Below are 19,244 nucleotides of genomic sequence, written 5' to 3' on the forward strand. Positions count from 1 at the left end.
AAAAATCTAGCTTTTTAAATGGTTGCTATTATTGTTATTAATTATTATTTATTTATTATTCACAGGTATGGCTTTGTGCACCATACCAGTGGGTAAATTAAGTACATCTCATTAGTTATTGCCCTAATTTCAAGCCCTATGGTTTGACTGTTACAGGGTTAATTAACTTGATCCTTTGTTAAAAAAATGTTAAAAAAATACCAACAAAATCTGATGTTTTGTGACTTTTGTAATCTATTGAACATTTCCATTTGCATGATGATCTGTATCTAACAAACCATACCAACTGCTGTGTTCATTTCCAAACAGTTTTAACATTGGTGATGTTTGTGATAAACACAACTTTGTGTACTGTATGTTTACTGCTGTTATAACTTGGCTACTCCTATGTTGAATTGAAATTATGTTGTAATGCCTTCTTGGGTTTAAATGATGCAGTGTTTCTGGATGGTGAAGAATACAAAAGTATATGTGCTCATTGACTAAAATATTGAACATGAGAAATTTCCTCTTCTTGTTGGTACCTTTTGTTTAAAAGCAAAAAATGTTGAATAAGTCTTGGTTCCAAAAATGCATCATTTGTATTTCAAGTTAAAATAATCCCCATGTTAACCCTTCCCTGCCATGTTTCTTATACCTATAGATAATCCTAGGTGAATGCCTTGTGAGGGATTCATAAAGTATGTGCTTGTAAATGTGTAGTATGATCATGCAGTCAAATGGTTGAGAAAAACAATCCAGTGCTGAAGAAATCAATTAAAAGAATCAAATATACATATAATTATGTTGCAATTAAAATTACAGTGTAATGTATTACTGTCCCAGTAAATAAACTGGCCATTTTTTTTTTCATTTAATTCTATGCGCTCTCTCTCTCTCTCTCTCTCTCTCTCTCTCTTTTCTACCATACTGTCTCTGTAAGTAGTTTGCGGTGTGCTTTCTCTCTCTTTTCTACCATACTGTCTCTGTAAGTAGTTTGCGGTGTGCTTTTTTTTTTTTTTGGCATTACTTGACGTTACTTGGCTTGGCCTCTTCTCCCCAAGGCCCCACCCTTGCTCCGCCTCTCTCCCAAGGCTCCGCCCACCACTTGCTCCTCTCCTCCCACCACAATCACTCACCCTTATGGCAGGAAAAAAGTAGGAAAGCATAGCCCTCCCACTGTTAAAAGTGATGAGGTCCCTCTTCCGGTGCCCCTGTTGCTGGGTGTCCAGTTTTTTGACTGGAAAGTCCGGTCAAAAAGTGGACCTGGCAGTACATTAAAAGTCCAGTTAGAGGAGAAAGCGCAATCAGCTTCCCTGCCAGGAGGGTGGGAAGAGCAGCTGCTGCTGCCTGGAGGAGCTGCAGCTCAGCTGGAGAGAGAGAAAACTGGCTCCCAAGGACCTGGCTCTGGCAGAGAGAGTTAGGTACCAGCTCCATGCTGTGCCCAGGAGGATCCTGTCCACACACCCATCCCACTGTGCTCTTGCCCCTGGACCCTGCCTCACTCCAGCGACCGATCCACCCTACCCCGCTGTTCTCTTGCCCTTGGACTCTGCCTTGCTCGAGAACCGACTCCCTTCCCCCTCACACTGTGCTCTTGTCTCCGGCCCCTGCCTTGCTCTGGGGACTGACACCCCTGCTGTGCTTGTCCCCAGCTCCTGCCTCATTGAAGGGACCGACATAGCCCCCTGTTAGCCTAGCCCTGGGCTCCCCCACAGCTCTGCCAGTACCCCTCACTCCCAATGTGCAGCCTTCTGCCAACCCAGCCCTGGGCTCTGCCCCAGAAATTAAGGAATAGTGATATACAAAGGCAAAAAATAAACCACACCATCTTCAGCGCAGTGAAAAGAGCATTAGACATGACTTTTCTATTGTTGTTACTGGAAGTTGTGCATTTTATCCTCTGTGCAAATATTGAAATCTCAAGGATTTTAATTCCAATCCTGCTCTGGTATATATACAATATATTTATTTTATAATTTTACTATTATGTAGAGTTTACTACCGTGTCCAGAAGTCTTTGATTTTTGGATGCCAAAGAAATTAAACGTTACTCTTATTTATCAGCTAAAGATATTATTTAGTAATAAATGTAATTAAGATCTGGGTTTAGAAGGTACCATGCACTGAGCAGTCAAAAATTGTATGGGATAATGAAGGACCAAATTAGGCTTATTTATGGGGTAAAGTTTCATGCGTGTTTATGCCTGCATTTCCTGGAAGTGGATAGTTGGTCCATGTGATTAAGATTTCTTGTTTGTCAGAAAAGAAGTATATGGCCATATAAAGGCAAAGCATACAGTGACTTCATTCACTTTGCTTAAACCTGTGGGAGAGATGGGAGGGAGGTGGAGTGGATGGAGCGATGGGGGAGGAGGGAGAACAGCAAGCGGAAGGGCCAGGGGGCATGGGGGGGGAGGGAAGAGGTGGGGCAGGGTGAGGTTCTGGCTCTCCTGCTTAGTGTCCCATGGAGGCCCACAAATATATTTGGCTCTGGGCCCACAAAAGTTTAGTCTGGCCCTGAATAGAAATGGTTTGCTGTTTCCTTTTACTGAAATTGAGGCAGACATTGGAGTAAGGACTAAATCCACTTATAGTGTTTCCACAAATTCGGATAATCTCTGAATTACACCAATATCTGCAGAGGATCTTCATCCTGTGAAGCTCTGTAAAATGCAAATCTCTGGCCTCAAGCAATGTGCAAGCAAAGGAAGACATGAAATCAGCAGAAAATTGGGTTAGGAATGCTATGCCTAGTGCAGCAAACCATACCTGTATATCAAAGCAAGAAACATCTTGTAAAGCAAGAAACATTCTTCCCTTGAGGAAGTCTGAGTAGGATCCGGCAGCAAAGGGGGTCAAAATCCTTCCCAAACAGCCAATCACTCCATATTCTGCTGATTGGAAGATGTTCCCCAGCGCAATGCTGATGAGCCTCATTGGCAGTCAGATGAGAAAGAAACTGTAGAAGGGATTGATTTGCCTACCAGGCTTGGCCTACATGACAGCTGAAGTAACCCTTTTCTTCCTGGCACTTTAGGGACAGGTGGAAGTAAGGTTGTATTTGTTTTGACCAGAGTGGCAGGGTCCTTTCTATAGTAAAAGGATTTGTCTGTGTCTGTGAAGATAAATGCAGCCAGCAGACTGAGAACTGTTGCTTGTCTGATATCTTTCCCACTTATCTGTCCTCTTTCTTTGCCCTGCTGGGTAAAGGTAGAGAGGTCATCACGCACCAACCCTTCTGTATTCATTACAGACAGTGCTGCTGCTGCCTTTACTTAAGGTTGCCTAAGAGTAACTTTGCATTATAATAACTTCCAAATCTATACCAGTTGGGCTGAAACGTTCCATGATGGCTGTCAGCCTCAGGAGGATGATTTTTTATTTTAGTTTACTTTTAAGTTCCAGCTACTGTAGCTTACATGTTTACAAGGTTAAGAGAAAAATACCCTTTTCGACTTTTTTGTTTTTTAAATCCTTACCATTTCATTGAGAAGCCCTAGTGCTTCCACGATGTGGAACAGGGACTTGAAGTTTGGCAGGCTGGGTCCATGCCTGGTGTGAGGATTGGAACTTTTTGCTTTCCCTATAAAAATCTGCCCACACATTTCTAATATTTATAAGCCTCTGGGGGACGGGGGAGGAGAGAAAAGAAACGAAAAGCCACTGTTTGCACATGCGTAGCAGAGTCTGTCTCCACTGACCCTTCCTCACAGCTTCTCTGTGCTCACCAGACTGAGCATCTTCCCAGGGCTGCACAAGGACAGCAGGATTTTCCCTGCAATCACTCATCCTGCCTCCCATTGTGACACCAGCCACCACAGCAGAGCAGAGACAACTCCACTTGGGCTCTCAATAACCCTAGGGCTGGCACCCACAGAGGTGGAGGAAACAACCTGTCTTGGAACACAGAGGAGTGTGAAGCAGGCAGAGGATAGTAAAGCTATTGAGCAGACAAAGGGAAATAGGTGGCAGGGAACAGAAATGGGCTGAGAATGATCAGAGTAGTGGAAGAGCAAGGTTGCCCTCATGGTAAGGTATCTGAATGCCACACTGAAGAACTGGATTCTATCTCTGCCTCTGTCACAGAGTTCCTGGGTGAATTCTGGGCAAGTCACATAAGCCCAGATCGTTGCACGGGGGAGGGGCACTAATTGTGTGTTCTTTATTTTCTGGACACCGGATTTGAGATACATGCAGCCAGATTTACAGAAGTGCTGAGCACTCCCAGCTGCAACGGAAGTCAAAGGGAACCATGCTTTGAACACGTAAACCAGGGGTTCTCAAACTGGGGGTCGGGACCCCTCAGGAGGTTGTGCACTATGAGTCTCCACCCCAAACCCGCTTTGCCTCCAGCATTTATAATGGTGTTAAATATATAAAAAAGTATTTTTAATTTATAAGGGGGGGTCACACTCAGAGACTTGCTATATGAAAGGGGTCACCAGCACAAAAGTTTGAGAATCGCTGATGTAAACTATGATAAAAATGTTAAGTATTCTGAAAAATCAGGCCCCAGGCCTCTCAAGTTGAGCACCCAAAATAGCAGATAGTTTTGACAATGCTGACCTTAACTTCTCTGAAGGTATCCTCATTCAACTTCTTTCATGTGTATTGTCATACATATAAAGGGAAGGGTATCCACCTTTCTGTATACAGTGCTATAAAATCCCTCCTGGCCAGAGGCAAAATCCTTTCACCTGTAAAGTGTTAAGGAGCTAAGGTAACCCCACTGGCACCTGACCCAAAATGGCCAATGAGGGGACAAGATTCTTTCAAATCTGTAGTGGGGGGAGAACAAAAAAGTTTGGTCTGTCTGTGTGATGCTTTTACTGGGAACAGATCAGGAATGCAGCCTCACAACTCCTGTTAAGTTAGTAAGTAATCTAACTAGAAATACGTTAGATTTCCTTTTGTTTAATGACTGGTAAAATAAGCTGTGCTGGATGGAATGTATATTCCTGTTTTTGTGTCTTTTTGTAATTTAAGGTTTTGCCTAGAGGGATTCTCTATGTTTTGAATCGGATTAACCTGTAAGGTATTTACCGTCCTGATTTTACAGAGGTGATTCTTTTACCTTTTCTTTAATTAAAATTCTTCTTTTAAGAACCTGATTGATTTTTCATTGTTCTTAAGATCCACGGGTTTGGGTCTGTGTTCACCTATGCAAATTGGTGAGGATTTTATCAAGCCCTCCCCAGGAAAGGGGGTGTAGGGCTTGAGGGAATATTTTGGGGGAAGACATCTCCAAGTGGGCTCTTTCCCTGTTTAAAAGCTTGGTGGTGGCAGCATACGGTTCAAGGACAAGGCAAAGTTTGTACCTTGGGGAAGTTTTTAATCTAGCTGGTAAGAATAAGCTTAGGGGGTCTTTCATGCAGGTCCCCACATCTGTACCCTAGAGTTCAGAGTGGGGAAGGAACCTTGACATGTGTTCTCCACCACCACCTCCTTGAGTCATCTCAAAGTTACTAGCCATTCCTTTTCTTGAGCAGAAGGCTGGCACTGAAAGCCCTGTTTATCTACCTAACCTGTCCATCACAGGCAGCAGCAGGAAAGCTTCCCCAAATGTGTGATGAGAGATATTGGCTAGATCACATAAAGAGACGGCTTTAAGCAATGACAAACTAATTCCATCTCCAGCCACATTCAGTCCTTAGCCTCTCTGCTGAAACATGGCCATGCATTTTGTGATGTAAACGTGCACTAAGTACTGTCACACACAGTCTGTGCCAATAATGTCAAGGTAACCCTTTTCTCTCCCTGCTTACACCCTTCAAAAACAATCCAGAATTTTAACCAGGGTTTTATAATCAATATATAATATATGTGAGGAAAGAAGTGTATATAACCACTGCCCAACCATTCTGTAAGGATAGCATTATGGAAACATACTGTTACAGGGAATATTAATAGACCAGTTTTGGCTTATTTGCAACTAAAGCATTATATCAAATCCCATGTGGAAAGCTAAGATTTCAGGAGACCATTAATAAGGATAGAAACACTAAATACAGGAAAAGTACCTCAAAGGACCTGATCTCCATATAACATAATAGTTATTGCTGGATCTGGAACATAAAACTACCTTGATGGAAAAATGGGGAAAGGATCTAAAACCAAACATCACTTTGAAACATAAGAAAATAGCCGGAGGAAGGCCAAAACCACATTTGCTTGAGTAACCATTAACAAAAATAAAGAATGTCTGTTAATGGGAGGTGCGGTGTGTGCTCTGAGGGGAGATAAAAGCCCTCAATTCACATAAATTCCCCTGAGAAAACTTAGGGCTCTCCAACAGAAGTCAGTCCAATAAAAGATATTATCTCACCCACCTTGTCTCTCAGAACAAGCATGTGTAACAAATGTTGACACCTCAGTGATGAACTTCTAATAACCTGGCAAAAAATCTTGATGCGTTGAAGAAGTTCTCATAGTCTCTTTATGGCTATCAAAATAAATTAATAACTCATACTTTGCTAGTTATTCTTTATAAATCTCTTCATGAGTTCATCTGTACCCCAGCCAAAGTATCTAAGTCCAACAATAAGACATAGGATCTGATAATAAAATGCACAAATAATTTTCAAATTAGATTGTTACAATCATGCCATATTAAGAATGTTATTCATTTTGTAAAAGACTTTTATTGTTGAGGGGAAAACCCTTGAAGTTAGATTCTATAAAACAGGATTAAAAAGAAACCCACAAGGGAAAAAAAAACTTCAGCTCCCATGGTTGCTTTATCACAAAAGCAGACTTTAAGAATAAAGAGACATTTAAGCATATTTCAATTAATTCTTATGATTTTACCCCTGAGGGGTTAGCTGTTGCTGAGTGTTGCTTATATCCATCAGAAATGTTGTGATAAATGAAGGTGGGGGGAGAGCTCTCTTTTACGGATACTCAGCCAGCCAATTAGCTATAAAACCCCTGTTAGCAGCTGTTCTCTACTTCCTTTCCTGTAAAGGGTTAAAAGGTCCATAGATAAAAGGAAGGGAGTGGGTACCTGACCAAATTAGCCAATGGGAAGGTGAGAACATTTTAAAACTGGGAAAAAACTTCCCCTTTGTCTGTCTGTGTTGTTCTCCCGGAGAGCAGAGACAGGGCTGGAGCTATGTTGTAAAAGCTTGGGCCAGGTACGAAAATCATCAGAACATACCTAGAAACTACTCATTTGAAACCCCAGATATGTAAGTAGGTCAGGAAATGTCTAGGAAGACGCAAATAGGTTTATCTCTTTTATTTCTTTATGGCTTGTGGACTCCTCTGTGCTAACCCCAGGCGCTTTTGTTTTGCTTGTAACCTTTAAGCGGGACCTCAAGAAGCTATCTTGATGCTTAATCCTTGTAATTATTTTTTTTTAAAACCTAGCAAAAAGCCTAAATTCCAGATGTATTTTCTTTCTTTTTGTTTTTAATAAAATGTATCTTTTTTAAGAACAGGATTGGATTTTTGTGTTCCTAAGAGGTTTGTGCATATGCTGTTTAATTAGCTGGTGGCAACAGCTGATTTCCTTTGTTTTCTTTCTCAGCTCTTCCCCGGACGGAGTGAAAGGGCTTGAGGGAAGCCCACAGGAAGGAATTCCCAAGTGTGTCTTCCTGGGTTCTCAAAGGGGTTTTTGCACTTGGGTAGTGGCAGCATCTACCCATACAAGGTCAGAAAAAAGCTGTAACCTTGGGAGTTTAATACCAGCCTGGAGTGGCCAGTATTAATTTTTAGAATCCTTGCGGGTCCCCACCTTCTGCACTCAAAGTGCCAGAGTGGGGACTCAGCCTTAGCAAATGTTGACTCCTGGTGCTAAGTGTGCCACACTAGCTGATGAATTTAAAAAATGAGTCAAATTACCAGCGTAATACTGCAAGCCCTGTGTGCCCAAAACTCCCATGAAGTTCAATGGGATTCTGAATGCAGAGTGTTTGGGCTCTATATCATGTTCTCCTACTCTCACGAAGAGGCGAAAAGAATATGATTATGGGAGAAAAGATGACCATTGTGTTCCTAGAAGGTACGAAGCTCCTCCCCAAAGCAAGGCACCTCCATCTGTCCAAACAAAAAGGACTGAACAGTCTTGCTTTAGAGTTAGTCAAATACTACATGTTCAAAGGGGTCACTTTCCCCATTGACACACCTTTCTAATGCTTCAAACTCCTGCTTGCCCCAGGAGAAAAAGACCAAAGGAGCCCAGCTCTCTTACATGGCTGCCACTAGGCCACCCAACCAGCATGGTATTGCATTATAAGTTGGATAATTTGTGACCGCTTTCATGCTTAGGGTCTGATCAAAAGCCTTCAGTGGGCTTCAGATCGGGGTCCTAAACCATGACTGTGCAATCTGATCAACATAGGTCCCTGTGTTGTTGCAGAGCCCCATTAACTTCAGTATGGGCGCAGGGGTCCACCTGTGCGGATCAGATTGCAGCATTGGGGTCAGACTATTGAACATCTAATGCATTTCAAAAAGCAGTTGATGAATGATTCAAAGATTAATGTAAATAACTGAGTTGTCACAAACTGCAGTCATGCAACCTATGGAGCTGGAAGGTACATCAATCCATTGCACACAAATATCAGCAATCTCAGTGAAGCCCAATGTCACTGAAAAGAAAATGCTTTAATAAGTACCACTCCTGCTATAAAAAGTGTCTTATATCTAAGCACAATGCCAATTAATAACATATTTCTCTTGTCATCTTCTAACACTCTACACACATGAATTTATCATCGCAACATCCCTAGAAGCAGGTATTATGTCTCTCACAGATGGAAAAACTGAGGCCGAGAGGTTGAAGAGACACCATCAACTTTGAAAAATAAATCAGAAAAATTAGCTAAAATTAAGTTAAGGTACCACACTTTCTCCCTGAATGCCATTATCTATATTGGAGGTTCTACCATCATTTTCCTATTTTAATTTTTTTCTCTTCCCTGTTACTATGTGAAGGACACACAAATTACAGGGGAAACTGACTGACTGAGCAGGAGATTCTCAAAAAGAGCACACTGCCAAAACAGAGGAAAAGATTTCTCCCCCTCCAATGTCAGTCACAGTAAACTTGGTACTTGTAACAACAGTAAGTTTAAAAACAAATTCAGTCAGAAGTGTGATTTTTTTAAATATATATTCAAAGCATTTAAGCATTTTGTCCACAGCCCCAGAAGTGAATCTGTATCAGAGGTGGGACTGGAATTTTGGAGCTCTTGTACCCCAGTCCTAGGCTCAGACCAGATCATCTTACACTGCTAGGCTTATGCATGTTCATGCTTGCATATAAAAGTTTTCATCATGCCACATTTCCATATGACAAAGGCACACCCATTTGCAATGTATAAAGCTTTGAAATAATCAGATACATACCATTTCCAGAAAGTATGGTTTCCAAAATTAGAGAGAGAGTCAGGCATATAGAGGGGAAAGTCTGGCTGTCAGTGAGCTATGTTTCTCCTAAAATAAGTAAATAAATAAAGTAAAAATAATCATGCTATTTTTAAATGCTGAATGCAAGTAATAAAGCAGGGATAGGAGCAGCTCTTGCAGTATCCTCACAACTTCTCCTCCAAATAATCAAATCTCAGTTCATACACATCTAGTCAATCCATGGAACATGGGTGAGAATGAAAGGAACAAAAACAAGGATGGATGAGATTCCATAAGAAGATTTTTGCAAACACTGCAGCTGCTTTAAAATCACTATATTAAGTCACTACCAATTATTAATACCAATGTCAAACTTTATGCACAGGTACCATGCACCTCATTAAGAGAGATGCTAGGTATCTGACAGCTCTGTCGTATAGAGAATGAACAAAGGTGCATAAGGGCTGCTGTGTCAGAAAGAGAACTGCCAGCAGAACAAAGAAATAAAGTTACAACAGGGTTGTGACCATGACATTTCTTCCAGAATTTCTGTCTAATTAATGATGGGTTTTCTTTTACAAATAATTTGATCAGCTTGACGCTCTTTTAGTAACTTAGAGGAGAAGGAGATAAAAACCTCCACCCTGGTATTTGTAAAGTACACATTCAAAACATTTTGTTCTATTATTTAGTGAGGTTTCTATGCATACACCACTTGTATTACATTATGTATATAGCATTGCACATGTGCATGTACCTTTAAACACAGTACCTACCCCAGGGAGTTTTTTCATGCTCTCTGTAGGTATTGGTCTGTAAAGACAAACTAGGGTAGAGGCTGGGATTAGTTAGAGGACAAAACAAGGGAAAAGAGCAAGAGAGACAGCATTTAGTTTTTATAGTTACACGTTTCCATATGGTTTTTTCTCCTCCTCCTCCCCTGCAATATGGTGTCAACAGAAAATTGTTGGAAAGTTATGGGAGCATTCTTTTCTCTTTCCCCCTTCCCTCCACCTACGGGGCCTTATTGAAAGTCCATTGAACTCAAAGTAATGAATCCCAATGTAATAAATAACTTCAAGAGGACATTGGCACAGAACAGTAGGGTCCAACCATGGGACGAGAAAATGGATCCTTACATAATAACTTGTAATATCTATGGGACATAGGCTGTCTTATGATGTATAAACCTAGCTCTTAGTGTTGTTGTGGGAGTACCACATCCATATTCAAAGACAGAATTCAACCCTAGTATTATATAGAATAGTATACTATTAACTAGGGCTGTCAAGTGATTAAAAAAATTAATCATGATTAATCAAGTGGTTAAAAAAATTGCACTGTTAATAATAGAATACCATTTATTTAAATATTTTGGATGTTTTCTACATTTTCAAATATATTGATTTCAATTACAACACAAAATACAAAGTGTACAGTGCTCACTTTATTTTTATTACAAATATTTGCACTGAAAAAAACAAAAGAAATAGTATTTTTCAATTCACCTAATACAAATACTATAGTGAAATCTCTTTATCATGAAAGTTGAACTTACAAATGTAGAATTATGTACAAAAATAACTGCATTCAAAAATAAAACAATGTAAAACTTTAGAACCTACAAGTCCACTCAGTCCTACTTCAGCCAATTGCTCAGACAAACAAGTTTGGTTACAGTTTGAAGGAGATAATGCTGCCCACTTCTTGTTTACAATGTCACCTGAAAGTGAGAACAGGCATTCGCATGGCATTGTTTTAGCCGGCGTCACAAGATATTTATGTGCCAGATTCGCTAAAGATTCATATGCCCCTTCATGCTTCAACCACCATTCCAGAAGACATGCGTCCATGCTGATAATGGGTTCTGCTCGATAATGATCCAAAGCAAAGCCGACTGATGCATGTTCATTTTCATCATCGAATCAGATGCCACCAGCAGAAGGTTGATTTTCTTTTTTGGTGGTTCAAGTTCTGTAGTTTCCGCATCAGAGTGTTGCTCCTTTAAGACATCTGAAAGCATTTTCCATACCTTGTCCCTCTCAGACTTTGACCGGCACTTCAGATGCTTAAAAGTTGGGTTGAGTGCTGTAGCTATTTTTAGAAATCTCACATTTTTACCTTCTTTGCTTTTTGTCAAATCTGCTATGAGAGTGTTCTGAAAATGAACATATGCTGGGTCATCATTCGAGACTGCTGTAACACGAAATATATGGGAGAATGTGGGTAAAACAGAACAGGAGACATACAATTCTCCCCCAAGGAGTTCAGTCACAAATTTAATTAATGCATTATTTTTTAACAAGCATCATCAGCATGGCAGCATGTCCTCTGGAATGGTGGCCGAAGCATGAAGGGGCATATGAATGTTTAGCATATCTGGCATGCAAATACCTTGCAACGCCAGCTGCAAAAGTGACATGTGAATGCCTGTTCTCACTTCCAGGTGACATTGTAAATAAGAAGCAGGAAGCATTATCTCCTGTAAATGTAAATAAACTTGTTTGTCTTAGCAACTGGCTGAACAAGAAGTAGGACTGAATTGACTTGTAGGCGCTAAAGTTTTACATTGTTATGTTCCAAAAACAAAAAAATCTACATTTGTAAGTTACACTTTCAGGATAAAGAGATTGCACTACAATACTTGTATGAGGTGAATTGAAAAATACTATTTCTTTTGTTTATCATTTTTACAGTGCAAATATTTGTAATAAAAATAATAATAATATAAAGTGAGCTCTGTACACTTTGTATTCTGTGTTGTAATAGAAATCAATATATTTGAAAATGTAGAAAAACATCCAAAAATATTTAATAAATTTCAATTGGTATTCTATTGTTTAACAATGCAATTAATCGCGATTAATTTTTTTAATCAGTTAATTTTTTTGAGTTAATCTTTGAGTTAACCGATTAATTGACAGCCCTAGTATTAACACAAACTTTCTAATAGTGAAGTCCACCTGATTCCAGGCTGTGATCTGACATAAAGCTAAAGATTTGGCCATAATTATGAAAAGTGGCTAGTGATTTTAGGTGTTTAACTTGAGATCCCACTAACAGGCCCTAATTTTCATAATGTGCTGAGCACCCACTGTCTGAAAATCAGACCCCTTTGTCTCAAATTGTGCATCCAAAATCACTAATCGTTTTAAAAAATCTTTGCTTTTGGAGTTGCTGCTAGCTCTCATTGCAAAAGGAGCAGAAAGGGGGCTGGGGGATGGTATTTTCCCTAATTTAGGATTCTCTCCTTCTGTTCCAATTTATGAACATGACTCTGTGAAAGTTTGCCTTCACCTGAAGTTAATCTGTATCAAAGACAAATGCATTGATGGTATCTACATGTCAGATTTAATTGGGGATGGGACTTCATTAAACTGGGAGTGATGATGAAGAATATTCGGAGACTTTTAAAACGAATATGGAACTTTGATAAATGAGAGTGCCATCCTGCAAGTCTTACCTAGTCAAACTGATTAGCAATAATTACTTCCTCCAAGCAGAAATCTTTCAATAACAATATGGAGTAATCAGTACAGTCTTTCTCAACACGATTTCAGTAAAGCATAACCATATGAACAGAATGGACCAGATGCGACTCTGTGGAAGAAAAATGTGTTTAAGATGAAAACAGCAGTAGAGACCAATGTGCTATGAGGGCAGGAATGCTTCATCGAGATGATGTGCTTCAATTGTGTGCATACATGTAGTAAAAAAACAAGCACAGCATTGCAACAGTCAGCATTCAACCTGTAGTCTTCCTTGTGGTAAAGAAGAGAGGAATTGGTTGTGATGAATATAATGATGATTCTTTGTTAAGGTTGCTGGACTCTGACTAGACCCTATAGTTCTCCAGGTCCCTAACAGCCACTTCTTTTTAATGTCATCACACAGGATCTACCTAATTCCTGGCCTGGAATTCTTAGTCATGGCAAGGACTGCTAACTATACTGCAAACCAAGCCACATCCCTGGGGCTTTATTCAAACTTTTATCCTCCATCATTCAAGGAGTCTCAGTCCACCTTCAAAGCATAACTGCACTTGCTAATCATTCTTGTATATACCTGACAGTGCACAAGGTTCTGAATTTGGCAATATGTAAACCACATTTCTGCTGATGTTGTAATACAGAGTCCAAAGGCTAACAAGAGAGATTATTTCACATTGGATTATTCAAGATGGTACTTGTCACACCCCACAAACATGGTCAAACAGTATGAAATAGGAAATCTAGCTAAAGCATTAGGAGCAGTGTGGCATTTTGAACCTTGGAATATGAGGGACTAGCATAGATTTTTGTCCCAACAGTTGTCTCCTCACCTTTCAGTGCCTCAATATTACACAAATAGGATACTTTAAACAGTGGATTATGTGGTTTGACATGACAGTTATGTGTGGCAATATTATGCTGTCGGGGTTGCAGTACTGTGTGGTACTCATCAATGAAGAGAGAAGCATGATGCGCCTATGATTTTTGACTCATGATTCCTACCACAGATGCTACAACCCTTTTTCACACTTAGATTAAGCTATTTTCATTCTCTTGCACTACTCACACATGGTGGTGTAATTGGTTCAACTCCCAAGTCAGCATAGCTCCATTAGTGCTGTCTCCCACCCGTTCCCCTGCTTTTAACTGCACTGGGCCACTCTAGCCCCTGTCCAGTCCCAGGATCAGGGAGCTGCAACTTCTCCCCTCCTGAACTGAGCCCATCTGCTATTAAGTGGCGTTGAGGATTGAGGTCACGGTCACTGTCTGCTATTCACTAATTCAAGAACCTGAAGTCCACCAGCATATGTCTCGGTTTCACACACCATCCTCAACTGCTAGATTTTGCATTGCTTTCTGATTTAACTGATATGTATATAAAATATCTTTCTACTTGCATGGCTCTCAAAGGCCTACCCTGCAGATACCCTGTGTGGAGGACTTCTGCTGCCATCAGAGGTTTTTCATAAGGAATGTGCAACAGAGTGCATGAGATCAAAGATGTTTGGTCTGATCAGTAAATCTAGTCCAGCAGTTCTCAAACTGTGAGTTGAGACCCCAAAGTGGGTCACAACACTGTTTTAATGGGGTCGCCAGGGCTGGCTTAGACTTGCTGGAGCTCAGGGCCAAAGCCCAAGCCTGAGGGCTTCAGCCCTGGGTGGCAGGGCTCAGGTTACAGGCCCCCTGCCTGGGGCTGAAGCCTTTGGGCTTCAGCCTTGGCCCCCCAGCCTGGGGAGGTGGGGCTTTGGCTTTGCGCCCCCCCTTCCCTCCAGGTGGCAGAGCTTGGGCAGGCTCAGGCTTCAGTCCCCCCTCCTGGGGTCCTGTAGTAATTTTTGTTCTTAGAAGGGGATCATGGTGCAAAGAAGTTTGAGAAACCCTGATCTAATCTATTTTTTGATATATCTACTTTTACTCTGTATATTTCCCCTTGGCTGGTCAGATTGTTGGTTCCACAGCATTCTGTTCAAAGGTCAGAATATATGACCAATGTGGCACCCAAATCTCTCAGCAGGATTTGGCTTGGCTGGCTACATATTTGACTATGGATTTTGTACACGGAGGATTCCATTTTGGTTTTACTATATATTGCTTGGGATTGTCAGTCCCCAAAAATAAATATTTATGAAATAATTTTTTTTTTAAAATAAGAGACACCCAACAGGCCTGATATTAAGTTGTAGGAAACTCACTGGCCTGCCAGTCAAACAAATGCTCTGACATAATGATTAGCCTACAAATCTGCAGTCCCCACAGGGTGAAGGAAAAGGATCTTTGTGCTGTAAGAATTTGTAAAACTTGATATTAAAGAATTACAAGAATTATCCTATTTGGTATTGCTGCAACATAAGGATTTAAATATTGAAAAGTGGCCAGCGATTTGGGGTATCTCAGTTTTTGGGCAGCAAGCTTTTCCATGCTCCACACAGAGATTTCTTAAACAAACTGCAACCCTTACAGTGGTCATTTTTATTTTAGTTCCTGAAGTGTTGGCTGTGGTTTTGTTTTTTTAACTGGGACAAGCTTTGATTTGTTTTTTTCAAACTTTGAGATACCTTAATGGGGGTTGATTTTCAGACCTCTGGATCTTAAAAATCACACCCCTGTAAAGTACTGAGCTGGGATCCAAACAAATCGCCAGTTTCTTTGGAAAATTTAGGGTAGAGCAATGACTGGCTTATACACAGTGAGGTGTTTGATGTGCCCTTAGGATCCCTTATTAAAATTGCACATATAGCTAGACGGGATACTAGGGTGACTTTCCTTATTCCAGTGGAGGCACTCCCTCTCTGGATACTGCTGAGTCATCCCTGACAGAGATTACAGTCTAGATTTTTATGTGGCCGCTATTATTGTGTTATCTGAGCATGTGACAGTCTCACACACACCTCATTTCAAATTACTCAAGCAACACTTTGTTCTATCAGCACTATGCTCTGCATATTTTCCATAAGCAAACATACACATTTCCAGTAAAGGGTACTAATGTATATTTGTATAGTTGTTTAAATGGGAATGTATATCTCAAGTTAAGAGAAAAAAATTAATTCTTGGATATATTCCTGATACCTGGAAGTTACCTGCTAACAAGGCAGCATAGGGCCAACATGCAGCTTTGGTCACTAAAAAAATAATCCTGCAAAAATGGAAAAGTCAATCCCCACCAAATACTGATGCCTGGCTCAGTGATACAGCTGACCCAGATGGGCTCTCCACAGAAAGGGAATGCCTGAAACATTCAAAGCAATTTGGGGTGACTTTTGAGAGATCTATGATGAATGTAGACCCTGAAGATAGATATGTCACTTCCCCTTCACTCCCTTTATCCTAACCTTCTTCATTTACTTTGGATACTATGATGAATCTGGTAGTTTGGTTGCTGTATTTGGACAAATTAATACAAATTATAAACAAATATATAAAAATATCTGGTGGGGTGACCTGGTAAGGCTCATTTCTAATAGACATGGAGAAATCTTTGAAGGAGTGGCATCAGAAATAAGTGGTGAGGGGGCGAAGGCAGTTTGTGGGGAAAGCAGAGTCTGCCTGGTGAGAAGGATCTGTTTGGGGATGGAAAGGTGGGGAGAGGATTGGAATCCTTGGGTATGGGAGAACTCCTCCATTTGCCTCTCCCTGCTGCCTAAGGGGTCTGCTGGAGCAAATTGGTCATTATTTCTTCTCACTTGCCAGGGCTTCTTTGAGCTCCCCCAGGCAGGGATCTATCTGTTCTCACCAGGAGGCTTGATTACCCAGACTCTCAATAGCTGTCGCTCAGGAAAGCTCATGCTCAAATAAATTGGTTAGTCTCTAAGGTGCCACAAGTACTCCTTTTCTTTTTGCGAATACAGACTAACACGGCTGCTACTCTGAAAAATATATCGGATAGGTTTCAAATGGTCTGAGAGCTTCCCAATCCACTGAATGCTAGCGTGTGGGTACCTGCATGTTCATTCATGCTTATTCTGTGCTCTCTAGCGAAGCCATCGCATCAGCAGAGAGAGAGGAACAGGCAAGTCCAGGAAGCAGAAGATAAATCAGGAGGAACGGAAGCCGATACAAGCTCCTGCCCCTGCTTCTCCGTCCTGCGGGTGGGAGCTTTGCGGAGTTGTAGCCGGGAGGAAGGAGGCATTTGTCTTTTTGCCTCTTGGTGCGCTAGCGGAGGGGAGGTTTGGAGACTAGCGGAGTCTGGAAGTTAGCTGACAGCAAATCAAGGGCACTTGTGTTTACCAGCTGGAGGATCAAAGGTTTTACCTGAGCAGGGTGCGTGCCGTGTGTGGGGGCAGGTGGCACGGCAGCTGCAGAAACACTGGGCTAGTGCTGCGGGAAAGGAGAAGGGGGCGGAGAGTTCAAGGCAGGTACTGAGAGACTGGCAGTTGCCTGAGTGCATCCAAAAGTTGGGGGTGGGGAGGATCCGACGTGCGGGGTGTGTCGGACGCGGGAGGGGGCAAGCGGGGCTGCCGACAAGTTGCTGGCGGAGGGGGAGGAGCTGCAGAGTTTCCATAGCGGGGTGGGTGGAAGCGGGTTGATTGCCTCCCAGGGGGAGGGCGCTGAGCGCAGGCAGGACTCACCTGACAGGTGCAGGAGGGAGGAGGAGTTACAAAGCCTGGGCAGGGCGGCGCCACCGGGGCTGGTGCAGGGGGCGCCTGGGGTCCAAGGCCAGCGGGAGCTGCAGTGCAGGGACGGGGCGGGCTTTGCTGGGGAGGGTCCCAGCGCCGCTGGCTTCCTTCCAGCCCGGCCTCCGCAGCGCTCCAGGGCTGCTGAGCCGCAGCTTGGCGGCTCTTCTCTGCGGGCGGGCGGGCGGGCGGGGGAGGCGCCGTCGGCACCGAGCCCCGCGCCCGGGCAGCAGCAGCAGCCGCCGCCGCAGCCGCAGCCCCTCTGCGCGAGCCGGTGCGATGCGAGCCCCGCTGTGTCCGGAGCGCTGAGCAGCTAGGGCGCGCCAGCTGCCGCCTCCGGGCCCCGGCAGGATGAGCAGAGCGGAGAGCGCTAACTTCAGGCGCATGGCGATCCGGAGGAAATCCAGCCCGACCCTGCGCAGCTCGGCCCTGGTCTTTGCTGCCCCCGCTGCAGGAGGCAGGTTCCGCCCGCCGCCGGGAGAGGAGGCTCGGGAGGAAGCAGCAGGTAACAACCCGCGCGCGCCTCCCGGTTTTCTTCCCCCCCCCCCCCCCCCCGGCGCTGAGCCTGGCCAGCCCGCCCGGCCGCCTCCGCTCTCCGGCCCGGGGTCTCCGTCCGCACCGGCTGCCTGAGCGCGGGGGAGCCTGTCAAACTGCGTACGCTTTGGAGTGGCGGTGTGGGGCCCAGGAGACTAGACAAGGGGGTGGGGAGTGAGGTAACCTCTCCTGCGGGACCGACCGCTGTTGGTGAGCGACCAAAGCGTTCCAGTTCACACAGAGCTCTTCAGGTCTGGCGCCAAAGCTTGCCTCTCTCCTCAGTAGAAGCTGGTCCAGGAAAAGATATTCCCTCCCCCCCCACCCCCCTTCTCTCAGGTTTGGAATGTCTCCTTGATGGCAAGCAGTTTGGGGCAGGGCCTTTTTATTCTGTTTGTACAGTGCCTAGCACAATGGGGTTCAAGACTAGGACTCCAAAGGGCTAGGCCAGGGGTTCTCAAACTGGGGGTTGTGAGGTTATTCGATATGGAGGGGTTGAGAGCAGTCAGCTTGCACCCCAAAACCCTGCTTTGCATTCAGCATTTATCATGGTGTTAAATATATTAAAAAGTGTTTTTAATTTATAAGGTGAGGGGGTCACATTCAGTCTTCCTCTGTAAAAGGAGTCACCAGTACAAAAGTTTGAGAACCACTGGGCTAGGGTAGTACCAATAACTAATAAAAATGGAAACACACAAGCAAAAGCATCTTTTGCCGAATAGCAAGACTTCAAAATGGCTCTGACTTTACAGGGACTAATGCATCCCTCCTGGTGAAGCTGGAATTTTGGCCATTGGGTCAATAACCTAATACAATAATATCTTTAAATGTTTCTATCATGTCATAACTAACACTGTTGGGTGTTAATAACTTTTTACTCTGGTTTTGGTGGTGTTTTGCTCTGTTCGGGCAATGAAAGTAGATTAGGTATTTTCTCTCTGGACGTCTCAATCGTTGGCATAAGGATGTTTTGTTTGCTTTTAAAATTCTCTTTGGGGTAAAAAAAAATCTTAAGTGTTTCTCCCCCTTCAACCCCCCTCCCCCAAAGTGCTTGTTTCTGCAAGAACTAATTTTTGAGGTTCAAAATTGAGTTGTCTGGGCCAAGTGTGTGCAGGTCCGGGTTAGTGAGTCTGTGCAAAAGTGTCTGGAGTGGAACTGAGAAAAGACTATGGAAAAAAATAGCACCATCATACTACACAGATATGCTCCATGTGTGCATTCAGCGCTGTCTGACTTTCTAGTGACAATTTTTTATTGGATTCTCTGTTATCTCTGCAGA

General features: G+C 42.8%; 2 protein-coding genes and 1 long non-coding RNA gene across 3 annotated transcripts in view; 2 read left to right on the forward strand and 1 right to left on the reverse strand.

Moving 5' to 3' along the window:
- The window catches only part of LOC311514967, a 38,812-nt gene extending 21,225 nt beyond the window's left edge, over positions 1 to 17,587 (reverse strand). Inside the window, exons 1-5 of the long non-coding RNA XR_014710015.1 lie at positions 17,390 to 17,587; positions 12,797 to 12,933; positions 10,110 to 10,159; positions 9,334 to 9,420; positions 6,312 to 6,536 (exon numbers count right to left, since the gene is read on the reverse strand). This is a non-coding gene — a long non-coding RNA (uncharacterized lncRNA). The remainder of the gene's footprint in view (positions 1 to 6,311; positions 6,537 to 9,333; positions 9,421 to 10,109; positions 10,160 to 12,796; positions 12,934 to 17,389) is intronic.
- The window catches only part of BICD1 (BICD cargo adaptor 1), a 398,310-nt gene that overhangs the window by 262,428 nt on the left and 116,638 nt on the right, over positions 1 to 19,244 (forward strand). The gene's annotated exons all lie outside the window — the stretch shown is intronic.
- The window catches only part of FGD4 (FYVE, RhoGEF and PH domain containing 4), a 183,952-nt gene continuing 182,369 nt past the window's right edge, over positions 17,662 to 19,244 (forward strand). The window contains exon 1 of the mRNA XM_084617712.1: positions 17,662 to 17,939. Within this exon, the coding sequence (XP_084473838.1) occupies positions 17,786 to 17,939 (154 nt within the window). The 5' untranslated portion in view covers positions 17,662 to 17,785. The remainder of the gene's footprint in view (positions 17,940 to 19,244) is intronic.

This window comes from Lepidochelys olivacea (assembly GCF_965140295.1).
Source record: "Lepidochelys olivacea isolate rLepOli2 genome assembly, chromosome: 1".
Taxonomy (NCBI): Eukaryota; Metazoa; Chordata; order Testudines; family Cheloniidae; genus Lepidochelys; species Lepidochelys olivacea.